This window comes from Antedon mediterranea, chromosome 9, assembly GCF_964355755.1.
Source record: "Antedon mediterranea chromosome 9, ecAntMedi1.1, whole genome shotgun sequence".
NCBI lineage: Eukaryota > Metazoa > Echinodermata > Crinoidea > Comatulida > Antedonidae > Antedon > Antedon mediterranea.
In genome coordinates, this window is record NC_092678.1 from 2,386,384 (window position 1) to 2,406,531 (window position 20,148).

Here is a 20,148-nt window from a genome sequence, read left to right on the forward strand (position 1 = left end):
GTCGTCTCCTGGACGACTAGGCCTAGGCCTAGGTAAATATTCATAGAAAAAAATATTTTGGCATACACGGCGTGTCATAATTATACCAATTATAGAGGGCGGCAAACCGATAATTTTAATTGTCATGAAGCTGCTCTAACAGTGATTTGGCATACATAGCGTGTCATAACTATGCCAGTTATAGAGGGCGGCAAACCGATAATTTTAATTATCATCAAGCTGTAACATTGATTTGACATACATGGCGTGTCATAACTATACCAGTTATAGAAAGAGGGTGGCAAACCGATAATTTTAATTATCATGAATACGATTGAATATTATTATTAGAGTTTATAAGTTTGTGTATAATAGTGTTGATGGCTTTCTGAGATCTCATTGATATTTTAGAGGCCTTATATATGTGCAGGGGGACAGAGACAGTTTATGGCAAAAACTGCTATTTAATTCAGTTTTCCTGTCGTCTCCTGAACGACTAGTTACTTTAAATATTCATAGAAGAAAATATTTTGGCATACACGGCGTGTCATATTTATACCAATTATAGAGGGCGGCAAACCGATAATTTTAATTATCATGAAGCTGTAACTTGATTTGACATACATGGCGTGTCATAACTATGCCAGTTACAGAGGGCGGCAAACCGATAACTGGAATGATCATAAAGCTGCTGTTGTAACAGTGTGATTGTATACCAGAAGACAGAGAGCGGCAAACCGATAATTTTAATTATCATGAAGCTGCAACAGTGATTTGACATACATGGCGTGTCATAACTATGCCAGTTATAGAGGGCGGCAAACCGATAATTTTAATTATCATGAATATGGAGGATGAGGATGGAATATTATATTATATTATTAGAGTTTATGACTTGGTAAGTTTGTTTATAATAGTGTTGATGGCTTTCTGAGATCTCATAGATATTTTAGAGGCCTTGTGCAGGGACAGAGACAGATTATGGCAAAAACTGCTATTTAATTAAGTTTTTCTGTCGTCTCCTGGACGACTTGGCCTAGGTAAATATTCATGGCAAAAAATATTTTGGCATACACGGCGTGTCATAAGTATACCAATTATAGAGGGCGGCAAACCGATAATTTTAATTGTCATGAAGCTGCTCTAACAGTGATTTGGCATACATAGCGTGTCATAACTATGCCAGTTATAGAGGGCGGCAAACCGATAATTTTAATTATCATCAAGCTGTAACATTAATTTGACATACATGGCGTGTCATAACTATACCAGTTATAGAAAGAGGGTGGCAAACCGATAATTTTAATTATCATGAATATGATTGAATATTATTATTAGAGTTTATAAGTTTGTGTATAATAGTGTTGATGGCTTTCTGAGATCTCATTGATATTTTAGATGCCTTATATGTGCAGGGGGACAGAGACAGTTTATGGCACAAACTGCTATTTAATTCAGTTTTCCAGTCGTCTCCTGAACGACTAGGCCTAGTTACTTACTATTAATACTAATATTCATAGAAACAAATATTTTGGCATACATAGTGTGTCATAACTATGCCAGTTATAGAGGGCGGAAAACCGATAATTTTAATTATCATGAAGCTGGAAGCTGTAACAGCGATTTGGCATACATAGCGTGTCATAACTATACCAGTTGTAGAGGGCGGCAAACCGATAATTTTAATTATGAATAAGGTATAAATATGACACGCCGTGTATGCCAAAATATTTTTTCTATGAATTTTTAAAGTAACTAGTCGTCCAGGAGACGACACAAAAAACTGAATTAAATAGCAGTTTTTGCCATAAACTGTCTCTGTTCCTGCACATATAAGGCCTCTAAAATATCTATGAGATCTCAGAAAGCCATCAACACATTATAAACAAACTTACTAAGTCTAATAAACTCGAATACAGTAATAATATTCAATGCATATTCATGATAATTAAAATTATTGGTTTGCCGCCCTCTATAACTGGCATAGTTATGACACGCCATGTATGCCAAATCAATGTTACAGCTTCATGATAATTACAATTATCGGTTTGCCGCCCTCTATAACTGGCATAGTTATGACACGCCATGTATGTCAAATCACTGTTACAGCTTTATGATAATTAAAATTATCGGTTTGCCGCCCTCTGTCTTCTGGTATCACTGTTACCGCAGCTTCATGATAATTAAAATTATTGGTTTGCCGCCCTCTATAATTGGTATAATTATGACACGCCGTGGCCATGTGTGTGTGTGTTGTTTGTTTGCAACATTGATCACGTGTGTTCTGTCAAAATGGTAAGTTACGCTGTGTTATTTGTAATAAAATATAACTATATTGACAAATATACTTATAACTACTAATACTATATCATTGTGGTAATTATCTCAATTATTGGAAGAGTTTTACGGGGATAATTGTAGGTTTTAGATTGTCTTTTATTAGACTCACTCAGGCGAAGTCTCTAGCTAGCTAGTCCCTAGTTTATAGGCCTGGTCTGTATAGCTTTGGTAGCGAACTAACCCCAGTCAGCATGGCTCGTTGGTCTCAGTGTAGGTGCGAAAAGGCGGTAGCTCCTGGTATAGTGCACTGTGCCATTGTGATTGTTTTTTTTGGGGGTGTAAATTATTAGAGGTGTTGTTAACGTAGTTAGGCAGGAATAAAGGAATTAAAAAGGGAAAAAAATATAATATTTATTGAGTTAATATGATATTTAAGTTAATTGTACTAACTAAGAGTTAAGACGCAATTTTTTTTCAATTTCGATCTGTCTACACTCACGCTAAGGTCAAATTTGCTTTTTGTAAAATTGACAACAAATTGTAAATTCTTCAGCAAATTTTTAAAACGCTGTGGTTAGGATTCCGGCACCGGAACTCAACTGCCCAGCGTTAGGGAATCCGACACGCTATTGCGCATGCCCAGAGCAAAGTAATTATAGCTTGTGCACTAGAGTGCTGCCGCAGACCGACCACACCACACCAAGAGTCGCGAGAGCGATGGATGAAACTTGACCTAGGCCTTCAATGAATAAATAATTAAAATACAAATACGCCACACGTTAAAATAACTATGATATTAATAAGAATCGGTATCTATCTAAGAATCGTAGTGCTGTAATTGTATTGGACAAAGAAAATATGAAGTTCGGAACGGGAAAAACACAGGCCTGCCCTAGTTTCAAAACGAGCTATGCACCTCTCACATCGATTTAATTTCATTCACGTCCTCTCTCTGCCTGTTATGTATAGTAGTTCACACTACTATACATCAAGGTAGAAAGGAATTGACTCTGTACTATTTTTAGCATCATATTCTTCCGTATTTCAGTGTACGAAAGTGAATAGCGTTACAACTTGCAGACCTTGATTTATAAATATAAGAGGAGAGCTCCTTATGGCTCTCCTAAATATGTTGAGGAGAGCCATTATTTTGATTAAGTATCCGAGGCACAGGCCCACCATGGTTGGGCCTGTGGCGAGCCGAATTTTGATAAATGACACCTCTAGATGGCCGGAAATGGTACTCTCGCACGTAAAATTCATCGTAGGTCATTGTTCTCTAAAGTATTGTTCGTAGCCTACGGTGTATTTTTATGATAATTATCTACGCGTCGATCGTACGGTGGTTCGTAGTAGAGGGTTAGTAAACACCATTGTCATCGCCTTTAGAAGCATGGACAAACAAACAATGTATTGTTTGCTAATTAAAATCCTATCTAACGATAGTAGACGTCAATTTTTGTAGCCGCCCTAGCCTAGGCCTACGCATCGGTTTTCCTAATTTGGACGGAAATCCGCCGACGAGACGACATCGGGTCCGTGGACCTCAGCTCACGCAGAGAAAGAGTCGAGGCTATCTAGTCTAGTTTCGGAGGCCTACACTATAAATTATTTAATCCTACCTTGGGTTAGCGAATTATAAAAACAACGACACCTAGGCTAGGACACCAACAAAATATATGCAAAATAAATATATATTCCATATTAATTACTGTAAAATTTAACATAAGGCTTAAGCCTTTTAAAATGATTACGACATGTGTATTAAGAAAAGGCCCGACCAGAATTTGGAGGGGAAAAACATGTGAGTAGTTTAGAGAGAGTATTATGTTTCATGTCATGTGACACAAAATCCAGGTACACGATCTTAATTACTGCTTTATCGTCGTCAGACGGCAGCCACCCTCTCGTCGTACAGAGTAAAAAAAAACATGTGAGATGTTGCGGTAAAGCAGAGAGTATCGCGTTTCATGCCATGTGACCAAAAAAACTAGGTCTGTATTAATTTCGGTCTTCTGTCGGCAGTCTTTTTGAGCGACCGATTGAATGTTCTGATACTATATTTAGAATGAATTGTTTACGATTTTTTTCTCGCAACATCAAAGATCGTAGGCACGCCTAGCCTATCGGGGGTAGCCATAACAAAGATCGTTTGCGCGACTATATATAGACTGTGTGTTGTATTCGGGGTTAATATTCTTATTATTATATATATTTTTATGACGCACTGTAACAGGTTGGGGAGCGCTATTTTAGGCGCTCCTTTGATCGTTTTCAGGAGCGCCAAGGAGCGTCAGCGCCATGGCGCTCCTTTTAAATCAAGGGCTGAACTTGGTGGTACGATTGCTGTATCATGTATGGTATAATGATGCGTTATATGAAATCTTTTATTTTGTACTTGAAAAATACTAGTCATGTAATTATAATTCATAATTATGTTTATATATGAATGAAGCAACCACTTTTTTAATTACGAAATAAATAAGCCACTGGTCACCGGCTGGTACTCTAGTATAGGCCTAGTTATAGTAGGCATCTAGGCTAGTCCTAGTAGCTATTTTACACTGTGGGAGGAGCTATGTCATGATGAATGATCCATCGCTGTTAGTCTGTGTAGAGTAGAGGCGCCGATTATTTCGTTCTGGGCATGCGCAATAGCGTGTCGGAATCCTAACGGTGTTGAGTTCCGGTGCCGGAATCCTAACCAGGGCGTTATTAAAAACCATGAAAATGGCTACATTTTTCGGTAACTACATCAAATAAATGTGTAGGTGGTTGTCTTGTGTTGTTTTTATCTTAATATATTCATTCAACATTTGTAATTCAAATACAAATAAAACATTACCGCATGCAAAAATGCTGGGCAGCCTCACCAGCGTCACCACAGCCGAGTCATGTGTGATCGGTGTCGGGCCTCTATTAGCATGCACAGCCTATCTGGATCAAGTTTTTCATTACAAAATAATAAATAGTTTTGTTTGTGTGTTTTATTTGCTTCTTATTCACTCGCATGTTAAATGTTTTCAATTTTCACAAAAACATCGACACTATACAGATTCATTTATTGTCCAATATAAATGGAAATTACAGTGCTCATAAATTATCTTGGCTTGCCTAAAATAAATATAATATAAGGGTGAAAAAAAGAACTATCTAACAAATCTTTTGCCTTATCCCAGCTGGGTAGAACGAGTACTTGTAACGGTCCGTCTGCGCGGCAAGACGTTCGCTGTAGAAAGAGTCAAACCATAACAAACGTACGCTCATTGTCAGAATGTTCATCATGCATCCATGCAGCATATTTGTTATTGCACGATGTTTGCGGAATCAGCAGCTATACACATGCGCAGTTTGTTTGTTTGTAATTACAAAATAAATTCTCCTCAGTTACAGATAACTTCCAACTACTTGCTTGTACACTGCAAGCCTTCGAATGGAAATCTCGTTTTAATATACTCGAGTGTTGATAGCCAAGTAACGTAATATCTCACTTAGGCTGGCGAAAAATTATTTTCTCCAATCGCCATTTGTGAAAATGCGAACGGCTAGCATTAGCATAGTCTGTATAGATGACCTCTAGGCTCATGCTAGCATGACTTCTTTTTCACCAAAATTACAAAAAGTTAGTAGGCCTAGGGGTATATTTCTTTTTTAGTCAATTAACCAAATTAAAAAAACGATATAATTATCGGCAAACAATGCCTATATGCAAGATACTGAGCTTTACGTTGTTTTGTCATACATAATTAAATCATTAAAATAAATTGCGAAAATGTAGTAGGTTCTTATCAGCCGACACCGTATGTTCTTACCACAGCACCCACTTTCGCATCAAGCTTGCACTGGTCATGTGATGGTAGATTGAGCGCTAAAATAAGTTTGAAAGAGCTTATGACATTTCTTAAGTAATTTTTTTATTCGGGTGTAAAGTAATTATTCTACATAGTAAAAACAAACATAATGTACCACCACCTCGACCCTTGTGTGTTTGTAGCATTCCATTAATTACAGGAATGTTTTTTAATTTAAGAACCTATTAAAACTGTGCCTCTACCACTGTTTTAATCATAATGCTTTTTGACATCCCTACATTAGCAATTGGCTGTTCTGTTTATCATGTGACTGATTCACAGCGCTTACTAGATTACATTATTGATGGAATTGTCTGTTTATCATGTTACTGATTCACAGCGCTTACTAGATTACATTATTGATGGAATGGTCCACTAATATAAGAGCATTTAAACATGTGCCTCAATCAGTGTTTATTTTAAATTGTTAATTTGTTACGCTCATAAATTGACAAGCGCATATTTTGTAATCATGCCATTGGCAAACGGCTAGCGTGAAATGTCACGACTCTATTTAAAGTTAGTTCAGTTGTAGATCTCTTTTCACATTGGTTAAGTGTAAGTTTGTCATCAAGGTCTAATACGGTTGATGATCATTCATACCAATTGAGCTAAGGCTTATTCGTCTTTAATTCAGTAAAGGCTCATTTACAGTAGGACAGTAACGATTGACGATAAATAGATAAATATGCATATTTCATACATAAAGCAAAAGAAATCTAACACGTTTTCATCTTATAACTATACGATAACCATCTATAGTATGTTGCCCTTGATGAAAATAACATTTTCACACATCCAATCAAATGACGTTATGATTGATATGAGCAATAATATCGGGACAATACAACAATTTTATTCTTTTTATTAATCATGACATCATTTGATTGGGTTTTAAAAATAGTATTTTTATCAAAGACAGCATAAATGATTATACTATAGTTCTAAAATGAAAACCTTTCCTTTGTTTTATGTAAGAAAAATGCATGCTTATATATTTACCATCGATCGTTATCGTCCTAATGTAAATGGGCTTAGATCTCCCCTTTTACCATCGATCGTTATCATCCTAATGTAAATGGGCTTAGATCTCCCCTTTTACCATCGATCGTTATCGTCCTAATGTAAATGGGCTTAGATCTCCCCTTTTACCATCGATCGTTATCGTCCTAATGTAAGTGGGCTTAGATCTCCCCTTTTACCATCGATCGTTATCGTCCTAATGTAAATGGGCTTAGATCTCCCCTTTTAGGTACTGGGATCAAATTCATTATAGATCATTAACTAGGAATATTTCCCTATTTAAAAGTGCTTCTTAGCTTTTTCATATTCGTCCGTAGATAGTTTATCAAAACCTTGTTCAACATGGTTGTACCAGTTGCTCACCATTTCATCCTTGGTGTTGCCTTTAATTCCATCACCCCCTCTTCTTTTTTCTTGCAAAGTGAGTTAGTACTTATGATTTATGTAGGCATGTAACAGGGAAAAATTTCATCTTAAAATTTTGTTTAGCAACATTGCTAATAAAACTGATTTTTAAGTCGAGAAACATAGTTTTCTATTGTATTTTTTGCTACACAATTGTAGATATGCAGGGCATCACGTATGCAAAACCCAGGAGAGCAACAAATCGCTCTCCTCAAATCACCGAGGAGAGCAATTCGCTCTCCTTGCAAAAATTTTAAATCGCTCTCCTCAAATGTTTATGTAAATATGTAAAAAAATTACAATGTTTGAATTTGACCACAAAAGTTAAATTCTATTGGTTTTGCTACCAACAAAAAATTATTAGTGCACGCTGCCGCTATAATCTATTATATTTATATGTCATGGATTATAATTAAAAGTAACAACAACAGGTGTCTTGGCATGCCCAGGGCTGAAAATTAACCTTTAAACCATAGTGGCCAGCAGGGCCAGTTGAAGAATGGTCGTCCTTATTAAAAATGGCTGGCCCTTATTAATTTTTGTACACATTTCTCTCCCCCCCCCCCCCCCCCCCCCCCCCCCCCCCGCCGGGCACAACAAATGTATACTGTACCTCTCCCCTAAAATCCCCCACACCCACCTTCACACACAATATTTTCCGTGGGGATCGTATTATTCTACAGTAAAAAAACTCAAGCCAATTTTTTTTTTATGGCCTGGGTAGATTGGGTTTAGGAGCCTGGAGAATCCTGTCCTGGCCAACTATGCCTTTAGCCTAGCTTTTCTAGCCTAGCTTTTCTAGCCTAGCTTGTTGGCCTAGAAATCAGACAGAAAACCTGAAAAGTATTTACCTGCAATTCATAAATTATACAATTCTAACATGCAACAGCCATTAAAATATTGATAATAAGGTACAAAGTGTCATTTTAAAATAATTAAGAAAGATATTTGATCGTGTTTACATGTGTCACACATGGGCGCACGCACAATAGGGGAGGGCTGAGAGAGAGCTTCTAGAAGATGCTGACGTCACACGTCAGCACGTGTTTTGAGGAGGATTTGAGTGACCAAAATTGGTTAGAACTTTTGAAGAAATAATCCATCTTGATTTACCTTGATTTAAATGACATAATTAAAGCAACCAGCAGCTAAGCTTTTTTAAATAATAAACATTATATTTAGGCCTCCTATATTAATGTTTCCTTTTAAAATTAAATATATTTTATTAACTCATTCCATAAAAACATAAAGGGAAAAATTATTGGTTGGGACATGATCTTCCTGTAAAAAGGAGGTGTTTCTATGACACCGTACTGGTTGCACTATGAGGCGATGAAGTAAACTCGCCCTTGAATTGCGCGCAGGCAGGGGAATACCCTTTGTTGGTACCTCGCACTGTGAGATGGAGCACGATGAATTGCTCTCCTTTTCGAAGGTTGTTGATTGCGATCGCGCTCGCGATCCTTAAAAACGAGGGACTGCCATTAGGCTTGTAGCTTTATAACTTAGCTTATTATTAGCCTAGGCCTAGATTGGTTTTAACTTTTAAAAATCCACTGTCAAAAGCTAGGCTCTATTTTGAAAATTAAGGAGCGCGATAAATTGCTCTCCTCGAAGCCTGTTGAGGAGCGCGGAGGAGCGCGGTCGCGCAGGCGCTCCTTATAAATGATGCCCTGGATATGTGTAGCAAGAAGGTTTGTTTGTATAGCTTTTTGATATGCTACACTGGCAAAATTATTCCCTGATGTAAGCTTTTGTTTACTATGCTCAAATTCAATATACTGTACAAGAGTCGTCTATGATTTTTTTACCATTTCATGTTTGATTTTAAATAGTTGTTGATAGTTGATAATGTGCGCTATGTCTGATTATACAAAATTGGGCTAAAATTAGGCAATTAAAAATACTTAAGTTATACTTTTAAAAAAATAAATAAATTGTGTGTATACAGAGTAAAACAAATTATATTAGAACATAAAATTAATTATTAAACACAATGGCCCAAGAAAAAGGGAAATGTTTAACAATACTTGGGAGCTTAATGTCCATCTTGCTCCCTCCCCCTCTTGTCTTTCTATCATCAGACTTCTCATTGGAAGTATAATATCCCCAATAGGAGTGATTGTGCAGGGGAGGGGAGTACCCCATTATGATACATTTTAATTGAATTTAAACTAAATTCTTGTAATTGAAAAATGATTCACTTTTTAAAAACAACCTTAAATATTAATTTACACACACATCTGACTGTGCCAAGAAATAGAAAATTTAAATTACATGTTTGGTTACAGTATAACACTGTGACCAAATAATCTATTTTTCTTGATATAAATAATATATTGTTTCAATTATTTCGTAATCTTGCAGGAATTACAGTGGTACAGTATTTTGCCAGTCTTGAAGAGACAGTTAGGTTGGTGCATCAACACCATGTGATAAGTGGACATGGGAATATGCAACAAGATTGTGACTTAGTAGGAGAGGCAGCTGGGCTGTCACCACAACACCCTGTGATAAGTGGACATGGGAATATGCAACAAGATTGTGACTTAGTAGGAGGGTCAGCTAGGCTGTCACCACAACACCCTGTGATGAGTGAACATGGGAATATGCAACAAGATTGTGACTTAGTAGGAGAGGCAGCTGGGCTGTCACCACAACACCCTGTGATAAGTGGACATGGGAATATGCAACAAGATTGTGACTTAGTAGGAGGGTCAGCTAGGCTGTCACCACAACACCCTGTGATGAGTGAACATGGGAATATGCAACAAGATTGTGACTTAGTAGGAGAGGCAGCTGGGCTGTCACCACAACACCCTGTGATAAGTGGACATGGGAATATGCAACAAGATTGTGACTTAGTAGGAGGGTCAGCTAGGCTGTCACCACAACACCCTGTGATGAGTGAACATGGGAATATGCAACAAGATTGTGACTTAGTAGGAGAGGCAGCTGGGCTGTCACCACAACACCCTGTGATAAGTGGACATGGGAATATGCAACAAGATTGTGACTTAGTAGGAGAGGCAGCTGGGCTGTCACCACAACACCCTGTGATAAGTGGACATGGGAATATGCAACAAGATTGTGACTTAGTAGGAGAGGCAGCTGGGCTGTCACCACAACACATCCCGTTGTAACACAACAAAACAAGGTAAGTTAGTGCTTAAATAAAAGCTTTACTGTACTTCTTTTACATAAAAAAGAGAGGGACGGATGTCTGAATCTACCTTTCCTCTGATCCTCTGAAGGTGGGCATTGGACGAGAGAAGCCCATTGTCAATTATTGACTAATCAAAGGTGCTTTAAACAGTCCTGGCTTAGTTTCATCCATCATTAAGATGAATGTAAAACTAATTGATATTGTCGTTCATTACAGACGTCGGCCATGAACATTCCCTTCTAAAGAAGGAATCTACTAGGCTGAATTGTGCAGATGTGTGGGCAACACATACTATAAATTTCTACTCCCCTAAGAATCCCTTTGTGTCGAGTGCTGCCACCAGCATATACACCAGACACAGATGAGTCTCCATGCTAATACTATATACTATAATACATGAAAGATACCTGCCCCTGGTTTTCAATTTGGTAATGATGTTCATAAAGCGTAGTTCCCACTAGCGACACAACACAAGGACGTAACGGCAACGCAAGTGAATTGACAAATCACAAGCGATGGCTTATTCGCTTGTGATTGCTAACTGTCTATAACTTCGCTTGTCATTGGTTAAAACGCTTGCGTTGCGTTTACGTCCTTGCGTTACGTTCTAGTGGGAACCAAGCTTAACATTGTAAGTATTATTGTCAATTGTTTTACAGATTTTCTGAGCCTGGTGTGAAGCCAGTTTTGCACAATGTTCCTGATAGCATACGATGCAAAATATTACCTGTCATGATTCTTTCCTACAAGAACAAAGTTAACTTAATAAACTCATTGGTAAGTTGTTTTTTTTTTTTTAAGCTATACTATTTTTATACCAAGCATAGGTTTAGGACTAGTGATGTTCCTTCCCCCTCCCTCACAATCTGTACTGTTAGTCAGCATACAGGTATTTTGGTCGCGATTCCACGAGATGTATTGTTTTTGATCGCGATCCTACGAACTGCATTGTTTTTTTAACGCAATTATAGAGAGGCATTGTTTTGCCCCGCATCTATTGTAATGTGTTACAAACAACATTGTTATCAATGAATCAAGGGGAACAATGATTGAAAAATACACCAGTTACGCCCTATCTAGGCCCAGAGTCTAGCGATTAATGTTTAAAATAACACAAAGTACAACGCAGCCTACGCCAGCCCTGAGTTTGTACAGAGTACCTATCTATAGCCTAAGTGCAATACTAGATAGTATTAGTAGGGGTGTGTAGAAAGCGACGACCTCGAATTGGACGACCCGGGCGACCTCGAATTGGACGACCCATAACACGAAACTGACGACTCCTATAGCCTAGCCTAGGCCAAAGTGTGGTATAACATCCCGAAGCCGAACATAGCCAAAGATATTTAAACCATACCTTATATATTTAAACCATACCTTATATAATACTCGCAAGCAAGCAATTGATTTAAAAAATACAGAAATATCGCCATTTGATACTGAATGTGTCGACACGAACAAACGAACAGATATGGAACGCCAAGAGTGCATCATTAAAACTACAATGTGGGTCATGGGTCTTTCAATTTTATTCAACCAATGTATTAACATTAGCGATGTTGGCTGATTTGTTTGTATAGGACCCTATTTAGAATTACTATTTACGCAACATATCATATTATTTTGTCATATTTTAACATGAAATATATTGATTTAAATCAAGTTTTCTAGAGATACTCCCACGACGAAATTTATTAATATTTAATATCAACAATCGCTAGGTTCTGGGCCTACTCGGGCGTAACTGTGGGGGTAAAATTCAGTGATCCAGGGTGCGTTATTATACTAAAATTGTTCTCTTTTGATAACTAGTAACAATGGTGTATTAACCCTTGTTATCAGAGGCACAGCAAAACAAATCCTCTCGTACATATCCGGACAACTACCCCCTAGACAATTACCATTGGAAAAACTACCCCCAAGGACAACTACCCCTAGGAAAACTACCCCCTAGGACAACAAACAATGGCCAATGTGTAGACTACGAAAGGGTTACATGTGGGAACGGAGCAGTAATTAATAGCTGTACTGTATGAAGCAAGTCTATTGGATTTTGTTAAGCTTCTACATTTAGACTGTGAATTGAGCTTGATTCTACAGTACTAATTCATTTCATTTTACAGAGTGAAGCAATCAACAATGAGTGATGATGACGCTTTGATGTTCTGAAGAAGGCTAGACTACGACAAGCAGAGATTATGAGTGGTGAAGACGCTTTGATGTTCTGAAGAAGACTAGACTACGACAAGCAGAGATTATGAGTGATGAAGACGCTTTGATGTTCTGAAGAAGGCTAGACTACGACAAGCAGAGATTATGAGTGATGAAGACGCTTTGATGTTCTGAAGAAGGCTAGACTACGACAAGCAGAGATTATGAGTGGTGAAGACGCTTTGATGTTCTGAAGAAAGCTAGACTACGACAAGCAGAGATTATGAGTAATGAAGACACTTTGATGTTCTGAAGAAGGCTAGACTACGACAAGCAGAGGTTATGAGTGATGATGACGCTTAGATGTTCTGAAGAAAGCGGAACTACGATGAGCAGAAGTTATGAGTGGTGAAGACGCTTTGATGTTCTAAAGAACGCGGGACTACGATGAAAAGATGCTACATATCTTTCATCTACTACTACTTACAACTGGAGGTATGTAAAAACACAAAACATTTTCTTTTTATTGTAGACAAGTACCGACAATGAAAGACCCATTTGTTATTCATGTCACCAATTCTTATTGTGGGAGAGTTCTCTCAGCCTATGTTTCATCCACACTCTATAGTTATCAATTAATCTCCTTTACAACCAGCTAAGTTTCGCCTTAAATAAAACCTCTATCCTATTACATTATATCAGGGTATTGTCATGTTTAAAACCTCTATCCTATTAGGCGTCATCTACAAATTATTTCAGACCACAGAGACGCGTCTGAAAACTTGCAACCCATCAGACGCGTCTGTCCAATGCTGAACCTCATTAACGATCTATTATGAATATTCATGAGCTACCCAATCGCGGCGAAGACGCGTCTGTGTGATTAAAACCCGTCTTCGCTGTTAGTAGGTAAAACAATAGAAAACGCGTCTGAGTGATTAAAACCCGTCTGTATTGCTTGTATGGTGAAACAACATTGGTATCATTTCACAGAACCAACAAATCTGAGACTAGGCCTAGGTTATCCTAATTTGGACGGAAATTCGCCGATGAGACGACATCGGGCCTGTGGACCTCAGCTCATGCAGAGAGAAAGAAAGTCTAGGCTAGCCTAGTTTCGGCGGCCTACACTTCTATCTAGGCCTCCTAGCCTAGCTAGGCCTATAAATTATTTAACGCTCCTACCTTGGGTTAGCGAATTATAAAAACAATGACGCCTAGGCTAGGATATGAAAATAAATATATATTCCATATTAAGATTTAACATAGGCCTAGGGCATAGGCCGTTTAAAATGAGTACGACATGTGTAAAGAAAAAGGCTCGACCAGAATTTGGAGGGGAAAAAACATGTGAGCAGTTTAGAGCTAGAGATTCGAGAGAGAGTATTATGTTTCATGTCATGTGACACAAAATCCAGGTACACTATCTTAATTACTGTTTTATCGTCGTCAGACGGCAGCCATCAGAGTATCGCGTTTCATGCCATGTGCCCAAAAAAACTATGTCTGTATTTATTACGGTCTTCTGTCGGCAGTCTTTTTGAGCGAAATGTTGAGCGACCGACTGAAAACGTTCTGATACTATATTTAGAATGAATTGTTTACGATCTTTTTTTCTCGGCATCGTTCTGGATGGACTGGACGTTCGCTATAATATGTTTATTAGTTGGCCTGTTCGTTGAGGTTCACCTGTGTTGGATCGCGTGTCTCTACGTTTACATCGTGGGAAATTTATATTTATATTCGCCGTTGAGTAGGTAAACACGCACGAAGGAAACGATTACGATTAAAAAATATTATATTATATTTACAACTTGGTCCTCCGCCAGTTAAATTTAACACATTAATTTCACACCTTACTTCACTAAGAACATCGTAGGGTTGTTTATTTAGGTTAACTCCCTACGAAGTTCAGAATGTAGTTCATTGAAAGTTGTTTATTGAGGTTACGAAGCCAAACAATGGAACCTACGAAGACAACAACGTGGCCTACGATCAAGCTACTTCGTAGGTAAAGTTGCAGTATTTTCTTTCTGTACTGTCTGTAGGTCAATAGTTTGAGTGATTCCATGTTCCAAAAGTTAACTTTAACGTTTTTGCATGTGGTAAATTCACTCTTTACCACAAGAAAAATAAAATCGCAAAAAATAAAAGGTCGCGAACCCGGTCGCGAATAAATAGAAACGAAAATTTGCGCTTTACATACTCTGTCGGCGGTAAAAGGGTATACCTGTACTGATTTGTTTGTCTTACTGCCGGTTGTAAATAATAATTTAATATCACACGCTCTCAATGAATTCACTTGTATGTAGCGCATTTAACACCAGTACACAGTATAACAATGTGCAGTCAGCCGTATATAGGGGCGGGGCCATAGTCGAACATGCATATTGGCGTCTAGACGCAGCCAAATCAGACGGGTTTTGAGACGCGTTTTTGGGTAAACAATAGAAAACACGTCTGGACGCTGATTTGTGGTCTGAAATAATTTGTAGATGACGCCTTACATTATATCAGGGTATTGTCATGTTTAAAACCTCTATCCTATTACATTATATCAGGGTATTGTCATGTTTAAATAATTAGTTAAGGTTGGTTACCACTAGGACGCAACACAAGAACGTAACGCATTGCAAATTGATTTGACCAATCAAAAGCAATTGATTATTGGAACAGTTGCGTTTGATTGGTCGACCTGCTTGTGTTACGTCTACGTCCTTGCATTGCGTCAAGTGGGAACCAAGCTTTGGTGGGAGGAATCACGTCTTGGAGTAAATCCTGATCATCTCTTCTCTTTGCAAATAATGTTGTTTTGATATGGATTTTCCATTCAAAGAAGAGGCCATAGGAGCAAAGAATGAGGCCATAGGAGCAAAATATTTTACCTAATTCATCATTCTTGCATTGTTCATAACATTAAGTCAAAATTTGAAATTAATTAAATGGTTTTTTTTGTGTTTTTCAGGTTACGCAAGATTGGAGATGGACAACTTATTTCTATTTTTTATTAATTTTTTTTATTTTGCACATAGCTTTCATAATTTAATTAAATTAATTAAAAATAAATAATATAATTATAAAATAAATTTTGTAATTAGCAAATCCTCACTAGCAATGAACAAAATTTAACCTTAAAAAGCAATCAAATTTCTTAAAATATAACTTCAAATTGTATAGTGATCACCCACACAGGAGTGCTTCCTTGATATCATGATTGTATGCATTTTAAATTTCTCTATTTTTCTTTTAAATGGTATCAAGAAAAATTAAAATTTATTCAATTTATAGTTGATCACCTACGCCAGAGGGGATACTGATATCATGATTGCTTTCATTTTTCTGATTTGGTTTTACATGGTATCAAATAAATGAAATTTAAACTAAACTGTTTTAATTGAATAATCACTAATCAATAGTGATTTAATAATTAATATTTTAATTATTGTAATTTGTTTTTGCTGGTGAGGTTCTTTTTTCTTCTATGGTGTATTAGCAAATCCTCATTAGCAACAACAAAATAATTGTAATAATTCAAAACAAAAATTTAAATCTTGTTTAAATGAAAATCAAAATTTATTTTTAAATTTCCTAAAATTATATCTAACTTTATATTAAATCTGGATTCACTTGTCTCGGAATGTCAAGTGTATTCCCTGATACCATGATTGTTTTAAATTTTTCACCTCTATTTTCTTTTTTCATGGTATTATAAAAAAAATTCAAAATTTGAAATCTCATAGGGGTTTACTTGTCTCGGAATGTCAAGTGAAATCCCTGATACCATGATTGATTGTTTTTATTTTACATTTTTGTTTTACATGGTATTCAAATAAATAAAAATTGTAAATGTTATACAATTGCTAACAACTTTGGCTTAAGTAATTTATTTAAATGTAAACATTTATTTTTGCTAATGAGGTTCTTTTTTTTCTCTCTTGGGTGCAATTGTAATTCAGAACCCCACATTAGTGAATTTAATCAAAACAAATGTAATTTTATTAAAAATTTAAAGGGGTTTTCTTAAAATTTTTTCCAATATTTGCTTACATTTCTTGAAATAACTTGAAATTTAATTTTAAAAGACATCTCATTCTGAAAATGTTGAGGGTAATTCAAGATACTATTATTAACAATTTAAATCTATTTCGTTTGGAATGGTATCTTAAAAATCAATTTATAAATAAAAAGTACATACTGTGTCTGCACAGTATGTATCAAAATTGTTGAATTGATACCATGATTGTTTTTATTTTAAATGTTTCCTATTTTGGTTTACATGGTATTAAAAAATAATAAAAAAAATTTAAAAAACTAATAAGTAAATGATGTTTGCTAATGGGGTTCTGTTTACTCTTGCTTTGGTCCTGGTGCAATGTTTAGAGTTCAAATTGTGTACACTCATTAGCAATGAACAAAATAACTGTAATTTTATATTAACTTGTTGAATTTCTTTTTTAAAATCTTGAAAATACTTTTGGCAATTATTAATTTATTTAAATCTAAATTGAATGTACCTATCCATGTATTAACCTCTGTGGGATAGGATAATGCGTGATACCATTATTATTTACTATTTTGGCTTTATATGGTATCAAAAGAAAACATATTTATATTTAAATTTATTCAAAACGTTTCATTATATAAACTGTGATACTTTACAAATTTGACTAAAAATTTAAATTTAGTGATTTGTTTTTGCTGATGAGTTTATTTTCTTTCTTTGTACAACTTAGTACCGTACTTGCGTAAATAAGCTGCCGTTTATTTTGGATTTAGTAATCACCCTCTTAAAGCGTTAAGTTTGCGCAATTGCTAGACGCATGGTTATTGCCTACAAACATTTTAAAATTTTAACTGATTTTCGCCCATGGGTTTTCTACATTATAAATTTAGTATATGGTCTTAACGTTGTGTGTTATTTTCCGAGAACATATCTCATCTAAAAAATGTCCTGTAAAATTCCACTGCAAAACTTCTGCGTAATAAGAGAGAGTACGGTACCTTAATCTATTTTAATTGTGTAGATATAAATTGTTTTTTAACCATGTTTGTTGATCACTTGAAATACGATGAGAACCAATGCAATGGTACCACACATACCAATGACGTTGACGGGGAGCCACAGAATGTGATGAACCATTTACAGATGTTTAAATGGTATGTCTGCAATATTCAAAATTTGTTTTAATTATTATTTATTCTTAATAGTGTCTGTAAAAATGAACATGATACTAGCCTAACTTAACTTAGATTTTTAGCTTTACCCATATTTATATTAATAATGTATATTATTATCCACATTTATTTGATAAGCAGTGGTGATTGGGTAACATACATTAACATAAGAAGACTTCTTATAAAAATGAATTCATCATTTGAAAAACTAAGGTGAATAACTGTCATCACTTATCAGTGTTAAATATATGTTCTTTCAGGTACGTGCTTCGACCAATCAAAGAAGACTATTTGTCGAGGAGCATCTCAGAGGAGGAAGCTTCGATTCACCACCAATTTCAAGATCAACAAACATTTATATATTTGATTGTCATTTTAATATTGTAATTGTTAAGTGAAGTGGAATAATCTTTATAACAATTTTCAAAATTATTTTTTCTATTGGCAAATGTTTTGGCTATTTGTTTAAAATTTATCTAATTTTATTTTAAATTGATTAAATTATAATTTTTTTAAATGGAAATTTGGTTTTAAATTATTTATTATTAGTTTTATTGTAAATTGTGATTTAAATTCAAATCAAATTTAACCTTGCAAATTTCAAATAAAATTATTTTTTCTATTGGCAAATGTTTTGGCTTATTTGTTTAAAATTTATGTAATTTTATTTTAAATTGATTAAATTATAATTTTTTTTAATTGAAATTTGGTTTTAAATTATTTATTATTAGTTTTATTGTAAATTGTGATTTAAATTCAAATCAAATTTAACCTTGCAAATTTCAAATAAAATTTTTACGTGAATTCCACTTCACTTTTTATTTTTATATTATGTATTTATAGTTATTTTGTATTTAGTTACAGATTTCTTCCGAACTCTAAGCATTGTACAATGCACCTCTCTGCCACCCCCTCGTGTGCCCCACTACACCGATGGGTATCAGCCTGCTCGGCTACACGGTGGATGCTTCCTCGGGTCGTGTTCGTTGCTCCTGCTAAGTGGTGAGTTTGCTTTAAGATTTTCTATGAAAGTTTTAGATACACGTTTCATGTTCTATGTAAACTACATTTTGACCAAATGCTTGTGAGAGTCCTTTACAGTCCTTTGTGGTGTTGGCATTGTGGCGGTGGCACCATCATCAGTGTATGGGTTTACGAACTAAACAAAGCAGGAGTTAAATAACTTAATAGACTGGTTTCAGTATATTTTATGGTTCCGTTTCCAATTTAAATAATTTAATAACTCAAAAGACATTTGCGTGCATGTACAGTAAAAATGTTTTGAACTTTTTGGTGGTTAGACAAACTTTGTGTGATGCATTCCTCTTCGATCTGGCTAAGTAAGCAGGCAGGAAATTATACGATACTATTCTCAAAGTATGCTTGATATATTTATCCCAAAGATTTGGTACCAATTTAATTAAATACAATCAAATAATTTAGCATACCAATAATTCACAATCTCACACATTACAAGCAATACAATAAATATAAATTTTTATATTTGCAACAAAAATGATTAATATAACTATTTGAAAAATAATTTGAAGGTGACATTTTAAATTGAAAATTCTCTAAAAATAAATATTAAAATTTTAAATTAACTAAATTCATTGTAAATTTAATTTTGTTTAAACTTAGCTGCCAGTTAGTGGATTTTAAAACTTAGCTGTCTGTAAAGGGATTTAAAAACTTAGCTGCCCGTAAGGGGCTTTTAAAACTCAACTGCCCTTAAGAGGCTTTTAAAAATTGGCTGCCAGTAAGGGGCTTTTAAAATTTAGATGCTCGTAGGGGGCTTTTAAAACTTAGCTGCCCGTAAGGGGCTTTTAAAACTTAGCTGCCCGTAAGGGGTTTTTAAAACTTAGCTGCCTGTAAGGGCCTTTTAAAACTTAGCTGCCCGTAAGGGGTTTTTAAAACTTAGCTGCCCGTAAGGGCCTTTTAAAACTTAGCTGCCCGTAGGGGGTTTTTAAAACTTAGCTGCCCGTAGGGGGCTTTTAAAACTTAGTCGCCAGTGAGTGGTGCATTTAAAACTTAGCTGCCAGTAAGGGGCTTTTAAAACTTAGCTGCTCGTACAAGGCTTTTAAAACTTAGCTGCTCGTAGGGGGATTTTATAACTTA

General features: G+C 35.7%; 1 protein-coding gene across 4 annotated transcripts; it reads left to right on the forward strand.

The window, feature by feature from the left end:
• Window positions 1–834: 834 nt before the first annotated feature.
• On the forward strand, window positions 835–16,324 carry LOC140058996 (uncharacterized). 4 transcript variants are annotated; one of them, XR_011847095.1, is made up of 5 exons: window positions 835–877; window positions 9,906–10,695; window positions 11,364–11,481; window positions 12,828–13,350; window positions 15,821–16,324. XR_011847095.1 is itself a non-coding variant. In XM_072104797.1 (3 exons), exon 2 carries the CDS (start codon window positions 9,992–9,994, stop codon window positions 10,679–10,681), a length of 690 nt encoding a protein of 229 aa, XP_071960898.1. In that variant the 5' UTR covers window positions 2,241–2,274; window positions 9,906–9,991; the 3' UTR covers window positions 10,682–10,695; window positions 11,364–11,546. The 4 variants fall into 4 exon arrangements, 1 of the variants encoding a protein (XP_071960898.1); XR_011847093.1 differs by lacking the exon at window positions 835–877 and adding an exon at window positions 2,241–2,274; XR_011847094.1 differs by lacking the exon at window positions 835–877 and having other exon boundaries at window positions 9,708–10,695.
• The last annotated feature ends 3,824 nt before the right edge of the window (window positions 16,325–20,148 follow it).